Genomic DNA, 20899 nt, shown 5'->3' with positions numbered 1-20899 from the left:
GGGCGCTCGCTTCCACAGACCACAGAACTGGATAAATGTGGTGTTTTATATTTGTCCACTGCACTTTCTGGCAAAGTAAAAAGGGAGGGTTTTTTTCCCCCTCAGTAAAAATGATGTGGGTCTGGCATTTCTCTTTGTAAAATAATTTGTTTCTGGCTGTACAGTATTAATTTTCAGGCTGTGAAACCTGGCTTTTATTCCAAACAGATCTCTGGGAAAAATGGATCTTGGATAATAGAGAAAATAACTCTGTAAGGAAGTGTGTTATTTCTTGGAAGAATCCTGCTATCCATTTAAGTGGTTTCTCCAGCTTTCACATCCAAGAAAACCGTATCCATACGTAATTATGAGGATCAAAGCCTCAGTGAGGTTTATGTAGTCGTCTTTTCTGCCTCTCGTCCTTCATCTGGCATTGTCACGATAGTAGGACAATGAAGTAACACGTAGGGAAGTGGTTTGTAAACGACAGAGTGCTCTAAAATGTTCATTTATTAATGGACACAATAATGACAGCCACCAGATGGAGAGCCTAAAAGCCAGGCGCTGTGCTCTGCACTTGAGGTTTTTGCACACATCTGCATTATTTGTTGTAAGCTCTCTTATACTCATATTTTGACTCATTTTCAAAGTAACTCACTCAAGACCCTGGGCAAGTAGCTGGTGACACTGGGATTCGGTTGTGGATCGAGAGTTGCCTGTAGCCCTGCGTGCTCTTAGTCACTTTGCTAAGTGCTTCTGCGTGTACTCATGTATAAAGACCGAGCCAAAAAATCCTTATAACCCTGGTAATGTTCTAGATGCTTGAGCATCTCAATACCTGTTGAGCAAACCAGGATGCTTTGCTTCATCATCGTTAGTACCTTTAAAAAATTCAGAAAAGCTAATTTTGTGAATCTTTATGAGATCTTTTATCCTAGTTCACTCACTTGTTATATTTGTTTTTATTTTAATTTATTTCTTAGGGAATACAAATTTGATAAATACAACTTTAGGAATATAATTATTCTTCTCACCGTATTAGCCCTCCCACCCACACTCCCACCCCTCCTCCTTCTCCCTTTCCCCTTGTCAGTCCCTTTCTCCATTAAGATTTATTTTCCTTTTTTTTTAAGATTTATTTTATTTATTTATTTGAAAGACAGTTATAGAGAGAGGTAGAGACAGAGAGAGAGGTCTTCCATCCGCTGGTTCACTCCCCAGATGGCCACAACAGCTAGAGCTGCGCTGATCTGAAGCCAGGAGCCAGGAGCTTCCTCCAAGTTTCCCACGTGCGTGCAGGGGCCCAAGGACTTGGGCCATCTTCTACTGCTTTCCCAGGCCTTAGCAGAGAGCTGGATGGGAAGAGGAGCAGCCAGGACTAGAACCGGCACCCATATGGGATGCCAGCGCTTCAGACCAGGGCTTTAACCCATTGCGCCACAGCGCCAGCCCCAAGATTCATTTTCGATTAACTTTGTACACAGAAGACCAACTCTATGCTAAGTAAAGATTTCAGCAATTTGCACACACACACACACACACAAAAAAAAAAAGGTTGGCAGGCAGAGTGGATAGTGAGAGAGAGAGAGAGAAAGGTCCTCCCTTGCCGTTGGTTGGTTCACCCTCCAATGGCTGCCGCGGCCAGCGCTGCAGCCAGCGCACCGCGCTGATCCGATGGCAGGAGCCAGGTACTTATCCTGGTCTCCCATGGGGTGCAGGGCCCAAGCACCTGGGCCATTCTCCACTGCACTCCCTGGCCACAGCAGAGAGCTGGCCTGGAAGAGGGGCAACCGGGACAGAATCCGGCGCCCCACCGGGACCAGAACCCAGTGTGCCGGCGCCACAAGGTGGAGGATTAGCCTAGTGAGCCGCGGCGCTGGCCGTGCTTTTATGGTTAACTCTCAGTATAACTCATTGAGGACAGAGGTCCTGCATGGGAGTTAATGCACAGTGACTCTTGTTGTTATCTTAACAGCTAACATCCTAACACTCTTATGTATGACATCAGTGACCACCCGAGGCTCTTGAAATGAGCTGCCTAGGCTATGGAAGCCTTTTGAGTCCACACACTGCGTCAGTATTTGGACAAGGCCACAGCAAAGTGGAATTTCTCTCCTTCCTTTAGAGAAAGGTGCATCCTTATTTGATGACCACTTCTGTCCATTTGGGTCTTCACTCACAAAGATCCTTCATGTAGAACAGTTTTTGCCACAGTGTCTTGGCTTTCCATGCCTGAAATGCTCTCATGGGCCTTTCAGCCAGACCAGGAATCTTTAAGGGTTTGGGAGGCAGTACACACAGCAGACTCATAGAATGACAGTCACTGTGAGTAATACTCTGACTTGTTACATTTGTAACCTTGGGCATGTTATCTAATCTCACTGCATTTGAGTTTCCTCATCACAAAAATGAGCGTTAATGGTGGTATCTATTTCTTAAAAGATTTATTTGTATATTTGAGAGGCAGAGTTACAGAAGGGTGGGGATGGAGGAGAGTGGGAGAGAGAGCCTGATCTTCCATCTGCTGGTTCACTCTTGAAATGACACAAGTGTCCAGGGTTGGACCCAACTGAAGCCAGGAGCCTGGTAATCCATCTAGGTCTCCCATGTGGAGGGGCGCAAGCAGTTAGGCCATATTTCTGCTGCTTTCTCAGTATGTTAACAGGGCCTGAATCCAAAGTAGAGCATCTAGGACTTGATCCAAAGCTCATATGGGATGCTAGCATCACAGGCAGCTACTTAACCCACTGAGCCACAATGCCAGCCCAATAGTATCTGTTTCAACATGTTGTTTGGTGATTAGAAATATGAATTTGCATGATATATTTATAGTAGTGTTAGAGTTTAACTATATGTATACAGGCATGTCACTGTTCCTTTGCAGTGCTGATAAAACCCTGCACAAGAATATGGGACCATCTGCTTTCCATTGCCAATTATGGGACATAAGCTTTTTGGTCCTTGAAGAATAGATGTCACCCTCAGTTTATAGAATAACAATGCAAAGAAACATGGAAAAGCCTCTGAGCATTGATCACTTATAAATATTTCTAGTACTATTAGCAGTTTAGGCAATAGTTTGGCAACTACTAAGGAACTTGGAGTTGTTATTATGTCACACGCTTCTGAAGTTTTCCATGACATTTATGGTAGTAGTGATATCATCTGGAGGAAGCCAGTTGCACAAAAGATACCATGGCATTAAATCTGTTTCAGGCACTTACGTTTGAAAATACGACGAGGGACCCATATGCTGATAAAGTTATAGAAGTGTTTGCCAGAGAGTGGTTCATCCCACAGTAGTCTTCAGGAATGCTATTGAATAAAAATATTTTATGAGCAAATAAATTTTGAAGGCTGCCTTCTCCAGCCTCCTCTTGGCAGTTTATAACACACACGATTACATTAAGGGCTCCTGGAAGTCATGTACTTTCAAGAAAAAAAATCCTGTGTGTGTTCAGCTCTAATGTTTCTAGTATATTTGACCACAGATTCCTTTTTTTGACACAATATTCTGTGGAGCTAGTATTCTGTTGACCACGTTTTGGGAGAGAGTGAGTTAGACAGTATTTCTGGGTCTCAGCTGTGCAGGTGCTCGTCATGAAGACCCCTTGACACCCCAGGTTCCACTGGTTGCAGGGTTCCCATCCCCTTTTATGTTGAGTGCTGTGGAATAAGACAGGAGACCAAGCTGTTGTAGTGAATTTTTGGCTTCGCGACAGCCTTCCTGGTCTCCTCTCTTGTTCCATCTGCTAATCACATGATCATATCAAATAATTTCTAAGGGTCTTTCCTATGTAAAAGTTACTGTTGAAAATAATTGAAATTTAAATGGTACTTTTTAGTTCTAAAGATCTTTTTCTGTGCCCTTGTTTAGGACTGGCTGGGTTACCTTTATGAAGCTAGCAGCAGAGCCTGACACCTGTCAAACACTGCCAGTTTTCTTGACCCTTACTGAGTTTACCTGCTGTAGGTAGGGTGTATGGCTTCCTCGGCCCTTTGCCAACATTGTCTGTCTCCAGGCACCACCACTGCCACTTCTTTCAGCTTTGAAGTGCACTTCTTCATGGCCCACCCAGGGATGGAACACAGCTAAGCCTCTGGAGTGGGCTGTGCTGCAGCACGAGGTCCATCCTGCTGAAAGCACGTTACCCTGGCTAACAGGGGGTTGCATCCTGAAAGCAGTGGAGAGTCTCAATCCAGGCAGACATCTGCAAGCTGGGATGTAGTGCCTTTTGTTGGAGGCATCTCAAAGCGGCCAGCGAAGCATTTCATAAAGCAGAATCATTTATCCACTGAATAAAAGGGGGCACAGCCTTATAATAAGGAAAAGAATCAAAGTGTAAGAAATGAGTGTTTCACGTCAGAACAAAAACTGAAGTAAGCTGATCAATCCCAGAGCCACTCGCCACTAGCACCCCCTATGCTTGATAAACAGTGCAAATGGGAGATAGCAGAGTGTGGGGTGAGGACTGGGGATTGTGGTGTCACATGCACTTGTCCTTCACTTTCTGCCCCTCTCAGGCCTCATCTTGACTGGGAAATTTTATTTAACCTCTCTAAGCCTATTATCATCATCTGTTAAGTATAGCTATTGTGTTGGCCAAATATGGATATTTTACAGAGTAAGCAAAATTATGGATAAAGCACTGCATAAATAAAGTGGCTAGTTGTATATTATAATAATAAGAGAAGTCATCATTACAATAGTTTCTTATCTCCAAAACTTGAAATTTTTTTTTATGCACCAACCAACTCCAAAACGTCTTTGGGTTTTATTGTGTTTGCATCAGTTTCCACCTCGTTTCAAACATAGCTCCTTAAAGAACAAGTGCATCGATGCCAGATGCCGCTTGATTCTCTGTTTCTCTGTGGCGTTGGAAGGCAGCTACTGCAGTGCACGTGGAGAGAACTTTCTGGGACGATGGGGATGTCTTTATGCTGCCCAGTCCTGTAGCCACTAACCACATGCGGCTCCTGAGCACTTGACATGTGGCTAATGGTCCTAGAAACCAAATGTGTGTTTTATGTAATTTGAAGTTGAAGTATAGAAAGCCACATGTGGCTAGTGGCTACCGTTCTGGGCCACACAGCTGTCTATACACGACAGCAGACCACACTGTAGTGCAGTGTTCTAACTGCTAAAATTTCTTCCTCTACAGTAGTCAATTTCATGACAGAGACAAATTCTGTAGTTAAAAAAGTATTTAATTCCCTCCCCTTTTTGTTTAAATCTTGTACTAAATCATCAACCATATTATTTAAAGGCCATCGATATAAAGACAGAAACATTTGCCTTTTCTCTGTAGAAGAAAATATTCAGCTAGAAATCTCAGGGATCAGTTCAATCAACCTCATTAAATAATGGAATGCTTATTATGTTTTTTTGGTTCCCTTAATAAGTGCTCCTTGGAAAGAGAAGAATTTACATTCTCCGTTTCAGTAGTGTAAAATTGCAAATCCATCTATTAAGGCAAGTTTTTTATTGCTCACTTACTTGTCTACTGACTTTGTCAAATTTGAAAAAAGAAAAGCTTTCTTCTAAGTTTTTGCTACTTGTATTTCACTGTAATTTTAGTGTGCAAATATTATATCCTCTAATGAATTTTAATTTTCAACTTCACGCAATATTTGGTTTTGATTCAGTTGATGTTTTGGTCTTTAAATTCCATTCTGATATTGTTACTACTTCTGCTCTGTTTCATTGTGTTTTCCCAGACTTTTTTTTTTTTTTTGCCCTTGTATTTCCTTTCCATTCTTTGCCATCTAATTTTCACGTAGTCAAACTGAATTTTATTATATTAATCAGCTTTATTAATGTTTCATTTGTTTGGCTATAACTGTTTATTCTTGTTTCTTATGATTCCTGTATATTTGATCTCATACTTACCATCTTATGTGAGTCATTGTCTTTTGTGGTTTTTCTCTTTTTACTCCATTATCATTTTTGGTTTAATAAAGTTAACTATTTTACTCATCTGCTTCCACTGCTCTTCTTCCTTGATTAATAAAACTGTTGTTCCTTGTTAAGCTAATAGTTTCCTTCACCATTATGTCAAAACCTCTGTTGCTCTCTTATGACTTTGTACAGTATCTAAGTTAAGTATGTTTCTCTCATCCCAGGACATTGTACTTCTCCAGATTTCAAACTGAGCTCATAGGAGTAGTTTATTTTCAGATCCTTTTGATAAATACCTCCTACAGCTCCTAATTCTTGACATTACTATTTCAGTCTAGTATTAAGCTTATCCTATTATATGAATTCTGATTCCTTTCTCAAAATTCATAAATTTTTCAAAAATGTATTTATTTATTTGGGAAGTAGGAAGATAGAGTCAGAGAGAAACCCACCTACTTGGGGTTCATTCCCCAAGGGATGACTGGGAGCTGGGACCTCAGTGCTGTTCTCCCCTGTGGATGACAGGCACTTGAGCCGACAGCACTGCCTCCCCTCTTAAGGTGGGATCTGTGTTATCTGAAAACTGGGGTCAGGAGCTGGAGTTGGGACTTAAACCCAGGCCCTAGGATATGGTACATGGATACCTTAACCAGCAAGCCAAATACCCACTTCCAAAATGGATCAATTCTCAATTTAAGTGTTGTTTCACTGTATGTTACCTTTACATACTGCAAAAGTGAGTAATTTTGATTAATTTAATCTCTGTAGGGAGTCTCTTCTTTCTCTCTGGAAGTGGACAGACTTTTAGTCTTAGAGTTCAGAGATTCATAGATTTCATTAGGCTCTTCCCTGGCATGTGTCTTTTTATTATTATTATTTTGCCCAGGACACCGTAAGCTGTTTTAATCTGAAGTTATAAATCTGTCTTAAAAAAAAATCTGAAAGGGACCGTTACAGAGAGAGGAGGAGAGACACGCAGAGAGAAAACTTCGATCCTCTGGTTCTTTCCCCAAATGACTGTAACAGCTGGGACTGGGCCAGGCAGAAGCCAGGAGCCCATGTGGGTGCAGGGGCTCAAGGAGTTGGGCCATCTTCCTTTGCTTTCCCAAGCACATCAGCATGGAGCTAGATCTGAAGTGGAACAGCCCGGTCTTAATCCAGCACCCATATGAGATGCCTTCTATGCCACAAGGCCAGTCCTAAAGCCATTTTTTGATTTGAACTTGGGAAAATTTTGATTACTTTCCTATGTATTTGTTTCTGGTTTTTTTTATCCCTTATTCTGGAATGCATATTATTCATATTCAGTCTCTAGACTCTGTAAGTATCACCTTTATTTATATACTTCCTTTAGAAGTTTTACTGTGAATCTGTCTGATCTTCCAGACAACCAACTTGAGCAGTTTGAAGCAGTGGCCATTCCTGTCTCTGTTGCTCTGTTGACTGTAAATATTTCAATGATTTACTTTCCTGAACCCATAGAAGCGTTTATTCTTTTAGTTTTTCTTTATTCATGACACAGATCTCTTTGCCACCCATACTTGTCAGATTATATGGACTTACCTGGCTGTGACACATTTGCAGGTTAAGATATGGATGTTTGTGTTTTGCTGAGCTGGAGTGGCAGTACCGTGACTTTGCTGCTTGTCTGTTGCTGGGGAATCGCTTTGTTCTTGAGCCTCTCCCGCAGCTGCCTCATAAAGAGCAGGTATGAGACTCCAGTCACCAGGCAGGATGATCTGCGGTACCAGTGTGTAGGCCACCAGTGCCAGCACTATCAGTTGGTCATCCACTGCTTCATGCTGCAGCTAGCAGGTGCAGAGCCTCCTTCTTTTCAATTCAAATGAATCCATTCATAGAATCTCCTGTGTTCCCATAGAAGGCCATGGGACCAAAGAGTCTTCCTTTTTGCATTTCAGCATTTCCCTAAAACCCCCAAGTAGTGAAAAACCCAATAGTGACTCACCTGGTGTTTGCTGTCTGAGAATCTCAGCCCATCTAGCAAAATGTTATCCCAGAAGTCCTGTGTCAGGACAGAATCCTGAAGGGGTAGTTTTGTCTTCCTGTCCTGTAGTTCATCAGTTTCCTAGGGGAGGGTGTTTTGTTAGGTTTGATTAAATCTGTGTGATGTGTTTGGACACCCACATCACTCAAGATGTATTGATTTGGGCATCATTTAGTAAGGAAATAGTACCCCAGATCTATTATGAGAAGGCTCTGTCAGTCAGTTGTGGGTGACAATGTATTTGTAGCCACCATAATCAGTCTCATGACCTTGTGGTCTTTGGATCAAGGGACATACTCACATAAGATTTATTCTAGCTCTTTGTTTCCATTGACTCTGTTTATGACTTTGTTCATAATGGATTGATGTTTTGTGAGCATGTGCCGCTTTTCCCCAAAATACAGTCCTGTCTACCTAGCTATATTAGAGGGTTTTTTTTTTTGTATGCCATAAAATTTGACACTTTGTTAATTTAATTAGCATGTGATCCATCTTTGGTGTTAATTATTTATATCTCCGTCCCCCTTATTGACACATGTCAAAATATTTTCATCTCTAACTTTCTTCTTCAAAAGTGGGAAGTATCCTTCTGCTTAAGTAACCCCCTAGTTTTTAATCCTTAGCATTTTCTGTTGTCCTTGAAGCAAATTAATTGGCTTTGCTCCCGGGAGAGCCGTAAAAGTCCATTGGCCACGTATTTGAGGACCACATCTTTGACGGCCTTCATCCTTATGAAACGTGACATCAAAGATAGCGATTTCGTTTGCATCATTGGCCAGCGCCTCATTATCATTCCTGCCTCTTCATTCTTATGGTGCCCTTTGATGTCAGCAGTAGCCCTGTACTCTGCAAGAGTGTAGGAGAGGTGAAAGCAGGTCTGCTTTGCCAAGTCCACATTCCTCTGAAGTATTAAATAATGGCCTTATGTTGGAAATAAAATGCAGTGCAACTGTGGTAATTAAAGTCATTACTCAGCTACTTGCAGAAGCAAAAATCCTTGATATTTCTCCCAAAGCACAGAGAAGTCACTTCTCCCTGATGTGACTTGACTAGATCGAGACTCATCCTTGGAAGAAACCAGAACAAAAACAAAACAGGGCTTGCTGATTAGGAGTTATAATATTACACTTGCAGGTAGCAGGAGGTGTCTGTGGGGTCCACACAGCGCTCATTAAAATGGGAATGGGCTTTGTTCTGCTAGGAGAGGGCAAAGTTACCAAAGGTTGAGAGGGCAGATAACCAGTGTGCTGGGTTGTCAGAGCACTGTGTTTGCATGGTGCAGGAAAAGGCAGTGAAATGGATCGCGGCTCACTATCATCTGGCCCTTTGATTCTCTACTTATTTCTTAGTCTCAGATCTTTAATTTCTTCATTTGTAAAAATGGAAGAAGTATTATTTCAGTACTTGGCACAGAAAGATCTGGTTTATGGAAAGGGGCACTACAAAGTACCTACCACATGGTTAATTTTCTTCCTTTAAAAAGAAAAGGGGATGGCATGTTGCTGTCATAATTGAAAAAAATAGTAGGGCATCGTTTTCCACCCATTAAGTGGATAAAAATTAAGCCATTTTCTTCCGTTCGCTGCTGGAGAGACTGTGAGGAAACAGACGCCCTTTGTTGCTGCCACCTTTCTTCAGTATTTTTTAAATTGGACCCTGGACTCAGCAGTCCTGATGCTAAGAATTCAGCTGACAGCAACACTTACCCAGGTATGTGGCCCACAGGTGTGTCCTGGAGGGCCCTGCAACCCTGGGTGCCTTGTGAGCAGGTGCAAAGGGGGGTGTTTGGGCTGGTGCCGCGGCTCACTAGGCTACTCCAGCTACGGCGCCGGCACCCCGGGTTCTAGTCCCGGTTGGGGTGCTGGATTCTGTCCCGGTTGCTCCTCTTCCAGTCCAGCTGTCTGCTGTGGCCCGGGAGTGCAGTGGAGGATGGCCCAGGTCCCTGGGCCCTGTACCCGCATGGGAGACCAGGAGGAAGCACCTGGCTCCTGGCTTCGGATCAGCGCAGTGCGCTGGCTGCAACAGAACCAGCTGTAGTGACCACTTTGGGGGTGAACCAATGGAAAAAGGAAGACCTTTCTCTCTGTCTCTCTCTCTCTCTCTCACTGTCTAACTCTGCCTGTCAAAAAAAAAAAAAGAAAAAAGAAAAGAAAAGGGGGGTGTCACAAGGGAGTGGCCCCATGTTGCATGTCCTTGTTTAGGGCCTGCCTGCTGACTTCACATTTAAGAAACACAATTTCAGTGTTAAAAATTCCCAATACAATCCCATCAAGGTGGCATGTACCAATGCCATCTCACTAGTTCAAGTGATCAATTTCAGTTCACAATTGATCACACTGATAGGTCTAAGAGTCAAAGGGATCACACAAACAAGTCTAGTGTCTGCTAATACTAGCTGATAGAATCAAAAAGGGAGAGAACAATCCATCATGGGAAGCGGGATACACAGTAAACTCATAGAATGGCAGATATCCTAAATAGCACTCTGGCCTCAGAATCAGCCATTAAGGCATTCGGATATGGCTAAAGAGCCCATGAGAGTATTTTAGGCATGGAAAACCAAGACACCCTGGGGAAAAAAAAAAAAAAAAAAGGAAGACCTAAATGGAAGATCTCTGCGAGTGAGATCCCAGTGGAAAGAATGGGGCCATCAAAAAAGGAGGTACCGGGCCGGCACCACGGCTCACTAGGCTAATCCTCCGCCTAGCAGTGCCGGCACACTGGGTTCTAGTCCTGGTCAGGGCACCGGATTCTCTCCCGGTTGCCCCTCTTCCAGGCCAGCTCTCTGCTGTGGCCCGGGAGTGCAGTGGAGGATGGCCCAAGTGCTTGTGCCCTGCACCCCATGGGAGACCAGGAAAAGCACCTGGCTCCTGGCTCCTGCCATCGGATCAGCGCGGTGCGCCGGCCGCAGTGCGCCGGCTGCGGCGGCCATTGGAGGGTGAACCAACGGCAAAGGAAGACCTTTCTCTATGTCTCTCTCTCTCTCTCACTGTCCACTCTGCCTGTCAAAAAAAAAAAAAAAAAAAAGGAGGTACCTTTCTCTGAAGGGAGGAGAGAACTTCCACTTTGACTATGACCCTGTTGGAATAAGATCGAAGTCGGCAAACTCAAAAGGCTTCCATAACCTTGGCAACTCATGACTAGAGCCTAGGGAGATTACTGACGCCATAAACAAGAGTGTCAAATTGTTAAGTCAACAACAGGAGTCACTGTGTACTTACTTCTCATGTGGGATCTGTCCTTAGTGTGTTGTCCAATGTGAAGTAATGCTATAACTAGTACTGAAACAGTATTTTACACTTTGTGTTTCTGTGTGGATGCAAATTGATGAAATCTTTACTTAATATATACTGAATTGATCTTCTGTATATAAAGATAATTGAAAATGAATCTTGATGTGAATGGAATGGGAGAGGGAGCAGGAGATGGGAGGGGTGTGAGTGGGAGGGAAATTATGGGGGGGAAGCCATTGTAATCCATTAACTGTACTTTGAAACTTTATATTTACTAAAAAAAAATTCAGGCTTGCATCATTTACATATAACTTCAAAACCTTACTTACCCCTTGAGCTTTTTAAATGCTCATTTTTAAAACTATGCTGTACAATACTTTGCCACTTTAAGCATTTTTAAGCTGAGGAGCATAAAATACAGCACCGTGCAGTGTAACCATCACTATCATGCTTGTACAGAGCCCCTCTTATTTTGTAGAACTGAGATACTCTGACTCATTGAGCTCTCAAATCTCATTCTCCTCTTCCCTAGCCCCTGCTCTGGGTACTGTGTATAAGTGGGATCACACAGTGTTTTTCCCATTGTGACTGGCTCACTGCATTCAGCCTAGTGGCCAGAAGGTTAGTCTACATTGTAGCATGTAAAAGTTTCCCTTCTTTCTAGCACTTGATATTCCATTCCATTCATCTAAGATCATGGAGGTTCTTAAACCTTTTGGTGAAGGCAAATAGTGCTCTGGGAACAGGGGTGTAGAAGAAGCACTGTAAGTGCCTGAAATCTAGCAGATTTTAGTAGTCATATTAAGAGGCCTTTAAGTAATATTTGGCTTTATTTTCATACTTAGTTCATGAAATACCTTCATTCCTTTTGAGCTGTTTTATATATTTAATTCATCTTTCTTAAGTACTTCACTTACATATCTGAGAAACCTTTGCAAGTACTCAATAATTCTTAAGAGCCAGTAAATTTAAAACTACAAGTAGAAGTACTCAAGTTAATGAATTTATAAAAACCTGAAGTTTGTTTAAATGATCCAATTTGTATATAAGCCATAGAGACATATTAACTTAAAATTCACAAGTCTAAATAAGTTACTTAACTATTACTTTAATCATGGCTTAAAGGCAGTTCCATGAAGTGGACCAGATGCTGGGAAGCACAATGTTTGCACTGATTGCTTAGAGTAAAAACATTAATGTATTGGCTTTGATTCTCTGAAACATTTCTGTACTTAATTCTAAAAATCTCTGAGGTTGGATGACTTTTATTATTCAAGGAAGACAACTGCCATGCCAGTTTTCTGAGTTTATTTAACCCTGAAGATTGAGACCCAGCATGTAGTCTGAAGATGCAGACAACCGGTCCAAATATTACGTCAGCTAAGGAAACGCTTATCCCATGTAGTACTGGGGACTGCCTTCACTGCATGCTCTGCTTGTGTTTGTGGTCAGAGACCTCAGCTGGTACACTCACTAGATTCTTAATTATAGCTATTCATTAGATACGTATAACCCCATCTGTAATTGCTGTCCTAAACTGTGTGAGTCAGAGGAGAAGGTCACATAGCCAGGATCCTGAGACTCAAGGTGCTGTATGTATTTATGTTTACAGCACCCACATGAGGTGATAGCTTTGCACATTGCATTTCCCTAGTTCTTAAGAATGAAAATTCCTCCGGGACCAGCGCTGTGGTGTAGCGGGTAAAGTTGCCTCTCTCTCTCTCTCTCTCTCTCTCTCTCTCTCTCTCTCTCTCTGTCTCTGTAACTCTGACTTTCAAATAAATAAATAAAAATCTTTAAAAAAAAAAAGAATAAAAATTCCTCCTAGAGTGAGTAGAAAGGTCATGTATAACCTCCTATTCTTTCACATACTTTCTGGAACTAGTCAGTTGTCCCTACTACAGAGGTAAACGATGACTTAGGGCGTTGTTTGGGCAGTTGCACCACGTAGTGTCTCTGACAGGGCTGTCCCCTTGTGCAAATCCAGAGAATGATATTTACATTACAGTATATGTGGGAAACGTCCCTAAATTATGCAGTGCCCAGTCTTTGCAGCCATGTACCCTAACTGCGTTTGGTTGACAGTAACATAGATGGTGTTACAACCCTATGGACGCGGATGCATTGCTGTCGCCATGATTATTTTCTCATTTTAAGTAGGGCTTCATGGGGGCACTTGGGTCCTTTGATCTCACTGCATTGTTCCTCTTCCTAAGTCCTTTCTTTTTCTCACTTGCCATCTTGTCCAGAATATAGTTGATAATCCCAGAATATGCCAATGTTACCCCAACTCCCTTTGCATTCTATATATTTTTTCACATCTAACCAATAAAACCTAAACCCTGGGTGAATTGTAATCTCTAAGTAAGCTCAGCTGCCTAGAACTTATGGAAAAAGCCAGAAAACAGATTGATTGGTCCTATTACAAATTCATCTGTTCATCCTGTATACAAAAAACACTGCATGTTGCATGTCAATTGAGAACCAACTCAGTGTCCTCTTCTGCTATCTGCATTGCCTTCTCAGCGTAAAGATCTGACCTAAGAGACTCCTACGTAACACATGTAGTCCCTCCCCCTGTCTTGCTGAGAAAATAGAAGGTGTCAGAGAGAATATTGCTCTTTTTCCATTTTTTTTGTAAACTTTCTTGCCTCTGTACATCTTGTCCTTCTTCCCTTGGGTTACCAAAGAAGTGGTTTTCTTTCATCAGAAGAAGAGTTCTCCACATTCATTCAGGTCTCACATTCCATCTGCCAAATTATATGATTGCATTTATATGAATTGTCCAGAAAAAGTGAATACATTTTCTAAGAAACTGGACTGAAGGTAGACTGAGATTGGGACTGGATATGGGCACAAGGAATCTTTGTGGGTGACAAGAATGTTTTGAAGTTGGATTCTGGTGATGCTTACACAGTTCTGCCAGTTCTCTAAAAGATCAGTGAACTGTACACTCCAGATGGGTGCATCATGGCACATAGATTCTTCCTAAATACAATTATTTAAAGAAAAAAAAAACAGCAGGCAAAGTTTTGGATGCGCTAGCTAATTACACCAGTTGTTAATGTAAATAAAAAGTGAAATAATATAAAACAAGTGAATGTGATACTTTGCACTTAGAAATTAGAACATGGTGTGTGTTTCACAGATTCACTTTAAACAAGATCTATATTTCCAGTAGATCTCTCTTTTCATACTTTGCTCACACACTGCAAGCCTACCCTTGAGAATGAAGGGTGCAAGTGTGTACAATACTGTTTTCCTCATGGTGAAACCTTTATAAAGACAACACATGACCAGTAACAATCAATCAAGGTCTTTTCAGGACTCTTGTGCTTGACTAAACTGCAAATAGAGGTGGTGACAGGTGCTTTCATCTCATGAGAAAACCTGAATTCCTATTCAGTGTCTAGTGTTTTTTCTTATTTAATTTGTTAGTAATTTTTTTTTTTTTACAGGCAGAGTGGACAGTGAGAGAGAGAGACAGAGAGAAAGGTCTTCCTTTGCCGTTGGTTCACCCTCCAATGGCCACCACAGTTGGCGCACCATGCTGATCCAAAGGCAGGAGCCAGGTGCTTATCCTGGTCTCCCATGAGGTGCAGGGCCCAAGCACTTGGGCCATCCTCCACTGCACTCCCGGGCCACAGCAGAGAACTGGCCTGGAAGAGGGGCAACCAGGACAGAATCCGGTGCCCCGACTGGGACTAGAACCCGGTGTGCCGGCGCCTCAAGGCAGAGGATTAGCCTCTTGAGCTGCGGCACTGGCCTAGTAATTCTTGAAAGAGAAGGTAAAGAGTATAAGCTTAAGTTTTAAAGTAGTTAGTTGCCAACAGAGTGCAGATAACCTCCTGTAAGATTCAGCACAGTTGGGAAGGAGGAGAATGTAAGCAAAAGAAATAAAATGGTGAGCTGTGTTCCTGGGAGGAGCAGTGTAGTGTCACCTTGCCAAGCGCCTTCAACATAAAGGTCAACTGAGGGGACAAACGGCTGTCCTTGTCCAGATCCTCGTCTTCTCTACGGAGACCATGCTAAGAGGATGCAGCTGTGAGAAGGCGTTATAGTCGGAAGATTGAATGCACTGACAAGGTGGTTTTGTTATACATGGTGTGTCGGGGAGGCCAGTGACTTCTCTCTGGGAATCCCGAAAGTGTACAGAATGTAAGCATAGGTACTCAGTATGACTTTAAAAATAAATATATTTTTGTAAAGCTTAGACTACTTCTCACATGTTCAGAACTTGATATAATTTGTAATTGAGGGTCAAATATTTATCTTAAATGGCAAAATATGTCCTGACTGAAGGACAATAGGAGTAGATTTGAATAATTTATGGCCTGGCAATTTGTGATATAGGAAGTGTGCTTATTTATAAGGTTGACACATCGCCACATACTCTAAAGATTGTCTTTTACAAAAATGTGATTTGCAGCCAGCACATCTGCTGTTCTTATGTAGGGGATTAAAATGAGCTATTTTTGTTGAAGTTCAGCTGCAGAGTAACAGAACGTTAAACCAGCTTGCCAAAAGAGTTACCTGTTCTAGATTTCCTTTCTATATATTGAATGTACAAAATGTTGTCTTTGTCCTTATGAAAAGGCCTGGGTTTTCACATTAGAAACAGAAGTTTTGTTTGAAGTAGTGTTTTTGTCATACTGTAGCATTCAGCTCAGCATTTTGAATGTTTTATATTTAATATCTCAGTTTGCTTTTTTCCCTGTAACACTTTTTCATCAAAATCACACTAGCACTGACTCTTCCCGTTTTGAGTGTGAAATTGCCGTGTTCTCACAAAACTCGATCAAACCTCTTCTGTTTTCCTCCTGATGGGAGTGATACCATTTGTATTAGGGCTCAGCAGACAAGCTTGAGTGACACCTCATATTCCCAAAGTTAGTAAACTCTATGCACATAGTATCTATGAAATGAAAAAAATGAGCGACTTTCTTATGTATTTCTAGAGCAAATATGGATTACTGAATTCTTCAGTCCTCGGGAAACTGACCATTCTCTGATCTCCTGTGTCTCTCAAAGCAGCAGTAACATCAAAACTCAAAATGAAAATGGTTTAGTTCATGATGTAGTTCTGTTTATAAGAATGTTTAGCAGTCATCCAAAAGTTTCCTGAAGTAAATTACGGCCAAAAGCAGGATAGAGTAGAAATACCCCGCTTTACACTGTCAGCAGTGTGTAGCAGTCCTCTGTAAACTTCTAAGATGCACCTGAATCTCCTGAATGTTTTGTTAATGAGGTGAAATCTGTGTCAATGGCGCTGGGCTAGGTCCCGAGTCTGAATTCTAACCAGCTCCAAGTGATGCAGATGTAACTGGTCTAGCTCCAAGTGATGCAGATGTAACTGGTCCATGGACCAGACTTAGAGATGCAGGGGCTAAATGGATTGTCCTTAATATTTGTGTATCACACATGACAAACATTTGCTAAGGTTTAGCAGAGATGCACAGTGGTACTGCCGCCTGCTAGAGAACAGAGATCACATCCTAGTGATTGACTTGTACAGAATCCGTGATGCTGGGCCGTCTTAGTGCTGACTGAGCTAACCAGGAAACAAGGAAGACTGACACAGAAACAGAACTCAGATTGTTAGAGCTAAATGGTGATAGGCAATTTAGACGGCCCTAATGTGTCTGTGATGGGGAAGAAGTCTCTCTGTGTTGGTTCATTTTCATTTTCTGATTCTGTGTCCTGTTCATCCTCATGAGAACAGGAAACCTTAGCTCAGTAAAGAGCAGGTGCCTTTCAGGTCTACCTGAGGCTTATCAGGGAGCTAAGATGGAGGGGAGTAGCAGTGACTGCAGTGTGGTGTCCCTGGGGAGCAACATACTTCGTTCCACCCTCTGGGCGGTGTGGCACACCTCATGGGGCCAGAACTTCCATTTTTAAAGAAAAGCCAGAAATAAAAATTTCATGTGAAATTTCCCAATTTTACAGTGTTGGCTACTAATTTAAATTCCTGAGAAACATTATTCGGGCCAAGAGAACACATCTGTGCACCAGATACAGCCCATGAGCCGCCCCTTTAAACGTCTAGTGTAGCAGGCATTGACGTCTCTCATCGTACTTCTCACGATCGGAAGATTATGAACTTTCAAAATGAAACTCCCTGGGTTTTTATCTTCAGGGTCTTTGGTGAAGAGAAGCGGTCTCTGTTTTATGCGTTTGGAGGCACTGGTAGGGGATTGGTGCGTGATCGTAAAACCTGTCTTCCTTTCTCTCACGTTCCAGATTACAGGACGGGCCCGTGTTTCACTCAGGTCAACAACCAGATGTGCCAAGGGCAGCTGACAGGCATCGTCTGCACCAAGACGCTGTGCTGTGCCACCATCGGGCGGGCCTGGGGCCATCCCTGTGAGATGTGCCCGGCCCAGCCTCAGCCCTGCCGCAGGGGCTTCATCCCCAACATCCGCACTGGAGCCTGCCAAGGTGAGTCAGCCGTCGGCCTGTGTGCTCCCTCCCCTCCTCGTCACTGCTGCTGTCTCTGGAGCTAGAGAATCCGACACCCATGGATGCAACCTTTGACACAAGGCCCCTTGCCTGGAGAAGCCCTGTTAACGAGGCCAACCACAGGCAGTTGGTTTATTGTTTAGCCACCTCGTAAATAATGCTGTTTCACTTCTTGACATTAATGGAAACAAGAGAGGGGAAAGGAGATAGGAAACACTGAGGGGGGAAATTCAATCACCATGTTTAAAATGCACAATACAGTCAGAGCAAAATCCCAGCGGCATGACAAGTCCCACTCCCACCAACTGTATGTGTGCGGACACCTGGGGTCATGTGCAAGGGAGGAGCACGTGAAGGCAGGTGGCAGAGAGAAGAGGGCCACCCAGTCCCGGACTGATTGTTAGGAATGATGACTTCAAATACTCTGCGTGAACTCTGTCTGTGACTGCTCTCACTTCAGAGCCAGTCACATTCTTGTTTCCAGATCTCCCGGGCTCCCAGCCACATGTGTTCATGCCCTCATCCGTGCATCGGGGCTGGAGGGTGCTGCGCCAGCAGCCTCCAATCCTGGCAGCTGAAAATTGTAGTTGCTGCTTAACTCTTGTGAGTTTTCATTATTGTCAATAATTTTCATTATTATTATAGTGTCATTAATTTTCAGCCACTGCCTTCTTTGGCCCCTTCTCTGAACAAATACATATCAAATGCGCTTTTAGAGCTTGGAAACATGCCTTCTGAAGAGCTCTGTTGAACATAGTGGTCTCCATACAACACAGCAGTCAAATCATAGGGAAGTAGAAAAGGCTTTGGGGTTATTTACAGAAATGATGTTGCTCATATTTGAGACAAAGGAAGTTAGTTTATTTGTTATAATTAAATCATGTACAGAGTTAGACCTGAAGGCCGTCAAACTGACGTCAGTGAGCCAGCGTTGCGGAGTAGTGAGTGAGGATGCCGTCTGTGACACCAGCATAATGTGGGCACTGGTTTGTGTCCTGGCTGTTGCACTTCTGATCCAGCTCCGTGCTAATGTGCCTGGGAAAGCAGCAGAAGACGGCCCATGTGCTTGGGCCTCTGTATCCATATGGCTTCCACTTAGGCCAACCCTGTCCATTGTGGCCATTTGGCAAGTGAACCAGCAGATGGAAGATCTCTTTGTGTGTCTCCCTGTCTCTCTCTAACTCTGACTTTAAAATAAATAAGTAAATCTTAAAAAAAAAAAAAAGAAATGAAGATGTTACCCACTCCAGTCCATGTGTGTGGCACACAAGAGACCCCCAGCCACCTACTGAAACCCCAGATGAGAGTGGGGGTCTGAGGAGCCCTGCATAGCCTCAGATCATTGAGTAGTAAAATACAAAAACTCTAAGTAGTGTGATAAGTTCATCTCTGACCGTAGCCTCCAAAAATTTTTGTTAATTTCCTAGTTTTATAGAAGGTAATACATCTGGAAGATCCCTAATCTACAAATGGAAAATTCTCTAAAATCCAGATCCTTTTGAATACCACATGTGACGCACTGTATAAAATTATCTTCAGTCTATGAGGGTAAGGCGTATATGAAACATCAAGGAATTTTATCCCCCAAGGTGCTTCATTGTCTATATGCACATATTCCAAACCTGGAAAGATTCCAGAATCTGAAACACTTCTGGTCCCAAGTAAAAATGATCTATATCAGAATGTTTTTCACTTCAGAACTGCACGATGCCCAGCGATGACTAGGCACCTCAGCAGAGTCAGCTTTGTATTTAATCACACTAAAAGACAGGTCAGCTCTAGGTTACAAGGTTTTTTTATTTTTTTGTAATTACAGGCCAGCTTTAATCATAATGATTGGGTTAATTAAATACTGCTGATTATGGATCATAAAATTCTTTATGTTTCATAATATATGCTAATCTGATTATCTACAGTACCTGATAATGCAACAGTTTCTTGTACAGGAAGATGCACCATCCTGTGTATTCTCTGTAGCACTTACTACACTACATAGGATTCCCAGATGCATATACAGAACACTGTATGACATATATAGGTCAGTATCTCAAAGATAATATACTCCACCTGTGTAGATTTTCTAAGTTAATTCTGACTGAATTTTCTGAAGTTACTTTCTGCAACTGGTAGTACTTACCACCTTCTCATGGTTGTTAATTTCCTTCCTTGCTAATTTTCTCCTCTAGCCAGAGTGGAAGCTCCCTGAGGGCAGGAATCTGCGTCTCTGATGTCTCTGAGACATTGGGACAGTTCCTAGCATGCAGTAGTTGTCACTGTCTTTCAAATGAACAAATAGAACCTAAGGTTGAAATACTTCCAATGCCCACTGTTTGATAGAAGGAACCGTATTAGGCTGAGGAAAGCCCTTGACTGCGACTAGAACATTCCAGTGACTGACTCACCCTAACTTCTGTGTTTACACGTTTGCTTTTTCACTTCGATATTTTATCAAAGAATAGTTTTTCTGAGCAAAATTATTTGAAAAATCTGTCATGTGATCTCAGATTTTTCTGAAAGTCCTTCAGGATTTAGTAATGTCTGAACACTTACTAATTTGATTTTGTTTATGCAGTGAAGATAAGATTTAGGCTCCTTTTGCCTAAAAACTTAATGACTTAACTCAGTAATGGGAACAAAATGAGATTTGTCCCATAGTTAAAATATCTGGTAAAGCAAGTTGCAAAGTTCTGTTTTATTTCAAAGTCATGGCATAGTCAGAAAGTTCTCAATTAAATACTAATCCTCTGTTCAGGCTATTTTAAGATTATATCTTACTGTGATTTCATTTTTCCCCTTAGAAAATTCCTAGACAGTTTCCCAAATACTTTTGCCAAATTAATTTGGAATGCAAGAGATGAAGCATGAAAAAATAACATACTAAAATGTGGTATAGACATGTCATACTTTTTTATTATAATAGTGCACATTTTTAGGATAATTAAAAATTTTTATAGAATTAGAAATAAGTGTCAGCTGTGTGCATAATAACTTTAAGTGGCTTGGGGCCGGCACCATGGCTCACTTGGTTAATCTTCCGCCTGAGGTGCCAGCATCCCATATGGGTGCCAGGTTCTAGTCCCAGTTGCTCTTCCAGTCCAGCTCTCTGCTATGGCCCGGGAGGGCAGTGGAGGATGGCCCAAGTCTTGGGCCCCTGCACCTGCATGGGAGACCAGGAAGAAGCACCTGGCTCCTGGCTTTGGATCGGCGCAGTGCCAGCCGTAGCAGCCATTTTGGGGGGTGAACCAATGGAAAAGGAAGACCTTTCTCTTTGTCTCTCTCTCTCACTGTCCACTCTGCCTGTAAAAAAAAAAAAAAAAAACAAAA

The 20899-nt window shown here is 42.3% G+C and overlaps 1 protein-coding gene across 1 annotated transcript in view; it reads left to right on the top strand.

Annotated features, from left to right (window-relative positions):
• FBN2 (fibrillin 2) overlaps positions 1-20899 on the top strand; it is a 240425-nt gene that overhangs the window by 47430 nt on the left and 172096 nt on the right. The window contains exon 6 of the mRNA XM_002710087.5: positions 17357-17554. Coding sequence (XP_002710133.2) covers positions 17357-17554 — 198 coding nt within the window. The remainder of the gene's footprint in view (positions 1-17356; positions 17555-20899) is intronic.

The sequence above is a fragment of the Oryctolagus cuniculus genome, chromosome 6 (assembly GCF_964237555.1).
Source record: "Oryctolagus cuniculus chromosome 6, mOryCun1.1, whole genome shotgun sequence".
Taxonomy (NCBI): Eukaryota; Metazoa; Chordata; class Mammalia; order Lagomorpha; family Leporidae; genus Oryctolagus; species Oryctolagus cuniculus.
Note: the sequence above shows the minus strand (reverse complement) of the source record. Positions and strands in the feature narration are given on the sequence as shown.